The following is a 6,476-nucleotide window of genomic DNA, read 5'->3' as shown; positions in this document are numbered from 1 at the left end:
GACCTCAAGACTTCTGGAATATGCTGCTCAAACAGTTTCACTTTTGTTTCCACTGCCTGTCCCTCCCTTCTCACATTTATCTCCAGACTTCTTCTCCTTGTCCAGATCTATTCCGCCCCCAACAATCTTCTATTCATTGAACTTTTTGAAATTTTGCACTTTTAGAGAGAGGTAAGGGATTGACTCTGTGTACACAAATTTGCAGAGGGACAATAGGGTTGAGGTCTGTTATTTCTCACCTCTATATATTATTTATTTATAAACATGTTTTGCTGTTAACAAGCATGTTATCTCTGGAGACACAAATCCACAGTTTGAGAACTGCAAAACTAAGCATCTCTGATGATATCTTCTATACTGAGCACTGAGTCCCATTGGGTAGATAGAACGATTAACCTAAATAATCTATACAGAAGCCCCTGGAACCCCATAAGATTGGGTCCCAATCCATGTTGGAACTCATTTACAAAACTTTTCTTAAACATTACCTGAATATATTGTCTCATACTATCGAATTAGAATTTATAATCCCTACTCCATGATGAGATATCTTTGAGCTATAATGTATCTTAATTAAAACTATCTTTAGATAGTTTTTTTCTCAAAAAGCATTTTATCAAAAAAATCCGATTTAAATAAAAAAAACTGTTTTTAAATTTATTTATTTTTAAAAATCATTGATTTTTATCCACCGTCAGCCTGGCAGTGAAGAACTCACTCCTGTGTCTGCACATAGGCCATGTCCCCCGGTGCCTGCTCCCCAAGACCCATTCCCAACATGCCTGTCACACATGCTTCTACTGTAGTGTGTGTGTGTGCGTGTGCGTTGGGAATGGATGGTTAGTGCAGGTAACTGTGATTGTTCAGCCATTGAGCACAATCGGCTCCCATTCTGACACCCATCCACACTGCTACTCACTTCCCTGAGGCCTTGCTAAGCCCAGTAGATAGGAACGTTGCTGCAGAGGATGTTAATTGTAGTGCCCAGGATGGAGCGATCAGCCAGAGGCATAGGAAACCCTTTGTCCTCCTCCTCCTCCTCCTCCTCACCCTGCTCAGGCGTCGGGATGAGCGACTTGAGCTACAGCAGGAAATAATAAAAATTAAACACACACATCAAACACCCTGCACCCTTGTTTGCAGCAGGAATAGACACAGGCTATTGACATTCCCATATATCTTAAATCCTTAATGGCAATACGATACGCACACTAAGTTTTCTCCTAGTGCCCACTATATTTTCAGCACCTTCACTCTGCCTGTGAGGATGGATTCCACATCTGGAGGGCTTCCCACATGGCCACTGCTTCTGAAGCAACAAAAATTTCTAGCAATGCTGCCCCGGCTGGTGATATACAGGCCAGCCTGTTTTAATAGGACATGGAATTATTTGAATATCAATATGGGAGGCTGTGGAGGCTAGTGATTATAGCAGATGATGAAAGATTCAGGACTCCTGGGTTCTGCTCCCACTTCTTGGAGGCTGTATGGTCTAATGGACTGGGAATCAGGACTCCTGGGTTCTCTTTTTGTCTCTGCCACTAACTCACTGTGTGTCCTGAGGCACTTAACTTATCAGTATTTCTCTTTGCCATCAAACCCCCTTAGGGCTCTGAGGGTCAATCAGTGTTAGCAAAGCCTTTCCATGCCCTCATACATCACATGCTTTATGAGAGCAAATCATTCTCACAACAGCTGTTGAATGTAAAAGATCCAAATAGAGGAACAATTCAACTCCAGAGGCTACTGTGGAATCACACACCAGCAACTAGACATACACTAGCCCATTTTGCATGTGTAGTTGTTTTTGCTGGTCCAGCTGATGCATGTGCATAACTACAGGTGTCCCTGATGCACCATCCTTTGGAGGGTTTGATCTTTGGAGTCTAAACAGCCTCTTATCTCTGTTAGCCATGTACTATCTTCCACACACCTCCCCCCCACATTCTTCTGTTTGCCTCAGATTCAGCATTGCATGAGTGCCATTTCCCCCATGCATTCCTATACCTACCTCTATGTCCAGCATGGTTCATACTGAGTGTGCATTCCTGGCTGCTCACCTGGAGATGCTGGTGGAATGCCTTCGCAGTGGTATCCAGGCCCTGAATGTTCTCCTTGTCCATCTTGGTGATGTAGCAGGCTCGGCCTTGCCAGGATTTGTAGCTGATCAGCAGCTGTTTGCAGACAGAGCACATGGTGATTTATAAGCTCTGGTTTCCTATCACTGCAGCTCCCCGCTATTCACCGGACCTGAATCACCCTCTCCTACTGCACAGCCACTTCTGCTTCCGCAACATCACCCCATTCCATCCCCCTCATGATGCTGAGCCCAGGAGCCTCCTAGACCCTTCATTGGCCTTTCCTTTTGAGACTTAAAGCCATCTGATTGAGATGGGCCAGGGTTGGTGCCATCACTCCAAGCCCTATCCAAAGTGTGGGGTTGGGTAGATAGGAGCTGGGTCCAAACCTCCTAGGGGATTGGTTTAGCAAGATGAAAATTGAGGCTTTGCAAATCCAAACCCACCTTCTTATTTTGCTTGTCTCCCCTGCACCCTCCTCCACCACCTTCCATCCCACATTGACCAATGAAGACAACACACCATCCTTCTCCCCTCATAGCCCCAACTCTAGCCCCATTCACTCCCTCTCTCACTTGGCTCTTTCTCTCTGGTCATGTTCCTCTTGTGGAGCCGGGTTTTCCGCATCTCTGGCAGCACCCATTTCCTCCCCTACCCACCAACCCTGCATCATGACAGAGGAAGAGGAGACCAAGACAGGATTCCCGTGTGCCAACACGTGCTGCTCCTTGCTTGTCCAGAGTGCTGTCTGTTGAGCGACCCAAGGGCTTTCCTCCCAGGGACTGACTCCCCTGCTCCATTCAGGGGCGTGATGCCGCCCCACTGAGGCTGGAACCCCTTCTGATTTTGACTGGAGGGGCTGGCACCCAGCAGTGCCTAACAACCTCTCAGAGTGCTTCTGTTCTAATGCAGCATCGCCACGTTTGTGCTCGGATGCCCCGGCCATGCATGGGTTAAAAACAGCCTCACTCCCTGGACAGGAGGATTCAATGCAGGATCCCGGCCTCATGGCCTGATGGCAAGGGTCCGTTCTGAAGCACGCCCCCTGCCAAGCAAGCACTCCCTGCTTACATTACTGTAGTCGTACACCACCGTGCCCGGGTCATGGGTTCCTGCATCAATGTGGAAAGTCGCCACCTCTTCTTCCCAGTCCATGGAGAGCCGCAGTTGAGACTCTTCCCCTTCCAACCCCTCAATGGTCATTTGCAAAACCTAGGAGGAAATCATAGAGCCTAAAGAGTAAGCAGCAAGGAGAGCAGGGGGTGGGAAGATACGGAAGGGATGGGATCTCTATCATCTCTGCTATGGGTTCCCTGCATCAAAAAGCGCAACATTGCTCCATTCTAACCCATTTGAAACTCAGCCATTTTGCAGCTGCTTTTCATTTCTCTGTTGCTTCTAATAATCAACCCTGTTCCTTCCCTCAAGGCTGGCCAGGGCCCCAGAGTCTCTCGCAGAATGGGAAGGGTAAGTTTATTGGGAAGAGACTCTCAAGATTGATTTTGTTTCTCCTAAATGTTCTCCTGCTAACCCGACAGAACGAGGCCTTCCTATCTCTTCTCTGCTGTCCACACGTATTGTGATGCAGGGTAGACAGGATCTGTCCCAATGGGCCAGGATTTCAATCAGCCCTCTTGGAATTAAATGTGATTGCAACATCTTCCTCTGGCTTGGTCCTTGACTTTGCTCATTCATGGATGCAATCTGTCCTCTCTGTGCCAATTCTGTTTCCTCCAATGAATGACTGCCTGAGTCCCCTCTGCACCCAATAGGACCCCATCTGCTCTCTCTGCACCCGTGCGTGACTGCCCCAGTTTTGTTCTGCATCTCTGTGCATCTGTCCCTGCTTCCTCTGCCTATTGCTAGACTTGGGCATGGTGACAGCGATCTCTTCTGCAGGGCTGCAGCTGTCCCCTGGGCACCTATGCAGGGCCGTACCCTTTGCACAAGTCCCCTTTGCACCTACACAAGGCTGCACTATGGTCAGCTGCATGGATCCCCATTGCATCTGTGCCTAGCTGCCGCTATCCCCTATTCATCTATAAACTGCTGCATTTGGGCATGATTTTAACACTTTCCTTTGCACCTGTGCACAGCCTCAACTGCTCCTTCTCCCCCTTACTTACAGTCTCAGTGTGTTCCTGGGTCACATGCAGTCCCAGCAGCAGGGCTCCCAGGACGACCACAACTATCAGCACAATGACCACCACGATGATTAGGATTCTCTTGATGTGCAGGGGGCAGCCAGGGAGCTTGGGCAGACGGCAGAGTAGCTTAGGGAGGCAGCAGAAGACACGTTTCCAGCAGCTGCAGCAGGACTTGCAGCTGGGGCAGCCTGGGCAGCAGTCAGTGCAGCTGGGGCAGCTGGGGCAGCAGTCAGTGCAGCTAGGGCAGCTGGGGCAGCAGTCAGTGCAGCTGGGGCAGCTGGGGCAGCAGTCAGTGCAGCTGGGGCAGCTGGGGCAGCAGTCAGTGCAGCTAGGGCAGCTGGGGCAGCAGTCAGTGCAGCTGGGGCAGAGGTCCATCTCTGAATCCAGAGCATTGTAGTGCTGGGGACACAAGCAAACACAGAGAGAGAGGTCACTGCAGGAGGGACTGAAATGCAAAGCAAAAGGGAACAGGAGGAGGTGGAGAGGAAAGGGGTGTGAAGATGAGAGCGAAGGAAGGAGACAGGACTGGGGAGAGAGAGACAGAGAGAAATGAAGTGCAGGCACAGGATTTGGGCCTGGGACGGACCATGGTTTTAAGTAGCATCTTCCATGCTCAAGAGTGACTCCAAGTGCTTTTTAAAGTAGCGAGCTAGATCCCAGCACCGTGGCTGACTCTGTAGGCAAGATACCTCACTAATAGCTCCTATGCAGTCTCAGGCAATAGCCCCGGCTTTCTGGGGAGAAGCACTGGTTGAGTCAGCAGGGTCATACCCCCTCCTCTCTCTGGGGTTCACCATTTGATAGTTCTCATGCACCCTTAACAGCTGCCAGAGTGGTTACATTTCAGAAATGTGCGGTCGGTGACTCTCAGCCAGATCTGCACCCAGCTGAGCACGGCAGCTCAACAGGCATTGGGGGAACCAAGGAAGCAGGTGAAATGTCTTGTACATCATTATGGACAGGTGCAAGTACAGAGACACACCTGGAGACATGCATACACACATACGGAGACACACAGACACACAGGTTCACACGCCAACCCGCACCCTGCAAGCTGGGAGGAAAGGAATCCGCCGCTGACTCATAACCGTAGCTGGGCACTAGAAACTATTGGAGCTGCAATGTATGAGCTACGGGGGATGTGGTAGCTTTTTCATGCCCTTTGCTAAAACCCAGCCTGGGGAGGAGGGGATGAGGCTGAGGCTTACCAGCGGGTCCTCAATCAGAGCCTCCTCGATGCTGATTTCCATCTTGCTGCTTCTCCTGTGCCACTTGGACATCCCCTCAGTGTGTAGGGCAGAGAGAGACTTAAATAGGGGACCTGAGGTAAGAGAAAGTGAGGGGGGAAGGGATGCTGGAGTTCCCCAGCTGCTTCTGGCTACAAATCAAGTTTCTAATTCACTTCATTTTTGTTTGTGAACCTGTTTCCCTGGAGCCCTTCAGAGCTGGGTTTCTGATAAGCTCCTGGGCCCGTGTCAGTCGAGAGTCTCCGAGGACACTTGTCTCTGGGCACATGGGCCTCTTAGCGCCCAAGAGCTGCAATCACAGGGGTTCTGAGGCCAAAGTCATCCAGCTCCGAGGGGCTAGCGCTGCCCTTCAGGCTGGAGTATCCGGCCCGTCGATATGGCCACGGCCAGGCTTGGCTCAGTGCCCCGAGTCTCTGAGCCCCTCTGGCACCTGATGGTGCTTCAGATGTTCAAAGCAAAAGCCGAAAATCAAAACCCTTTCACGAGAGCACTAGTCGTGAGTGCCCGGGCCCTTATCAGAGTGTGGGCAGCCAGGGGCCTTTGGGGAGGGGCCTTGTGCAAAACTCCGTCATTTCCAACAAGTGTTTGCACCACCACCTTGCCCAATCTCTCCAAGGCGGCGACTTCAGGAGAGATGGAAACTTCCTGGGGCTAACACTGCTGCATCCTTGTGCTATCAGGGCTGCAGTTTCCTGCTGTAGGCTAGGTGGGAGCATGGACACCTCAGGAGCTGGGAGGGGGTGAAGAAAGGAAGCTCTGAATGGAGTGAGACCTTCAGCAAGGGAAGCTTGCAGGGATGCACCTGCACAGAGATGTGGAGCATAGGTACCTTGGAAAACTTGCCCCTGGGTAGAGGACCAGCGCAAAGTCCCACATATGCCCCTGCTGAAGTGGGACTTAGGTGATGCATAGTCCTAGCCATGAGTGCAGGGGACTGGACTAGATGACCTCTTGAGGTCCTTTCCAGTCCTATGATTCTATGATTGTGAAATTCACCCACTGAG

At 50.6% G+C, this 6,476-nt stretch overlaps 1 protein-coding gene across 1 annotated transcript; it reads right to left on the bottom strand.

The window, feature by feature from the left end:
• Positions 1-934: 934 nt before the first annotated feature.
• LOC135875198 (pulmonary surfactant-associated protein C-like) lies at positions 935-5,475 on the bottom strand. The gene is made up of 6 exons (XM_065400191.1): positions 5,434-5,475; positions 4,534-4,624; positions 4,205-4,413; positions 3,150-3,290; positions 2,061-2,174; positions 935-1,081 (listed from the first exon to the last, which is right to left on the bottom strand). The coding sequence occupies exons 1-6, from the start codon at positions 5,473-5,475 to the stop codon at positions 935-937; spliced, it is 744 nt and encodes a 247-aa protein (XP_065256263.1).
• Between the last annotated feature and the right edge of the window lie 1,001 nt (positions 5,476-6,476).

This window comes from Emys orbicularis, chromosome 2 (assembly GCF_028017835.1).
Source record: "Emys orbicularis isolate rEmyOrb1 chromosome 2, rEmyOrb1.hap1, whole genome shotgun sequence".
NCBI classification, from domain to species: domain Eukaryota; kingdom Metazoa; phylum Chordata; order Testudines; family Emydidae; genus Emys; species Emys orbicularis.
Note: the sequence above shows the minus strand (reverse complement) of the source record. Positions and strands in the feature narration are given on the sequence as shown.

Bases quoted from the DNA above. Each gene is read 5' to 3' on its own strand.
- LOC135875198 (XM_065400191.1), bottom strand. From the start codon at position 5,475: ATGGAAATCAGCATCGAGGAGGCTCTGATTGAGGACCCGCTG. The intron at 4,414-4,533 runs GCTGCCCCAGCT...ACTGCTGCCCAG, and splicing joins CTGCACTGACTGCTGCCCCA to GCTGCCCCAGCTGCAAGTCC. The intron at 1,082-2,060 runs GTGAGCAGCCAG...TTCCTGCTGTAG, and splicing joins CATTCCACCAGCATCTCCAG to CTCAAGTCGCTCATCCCGAC.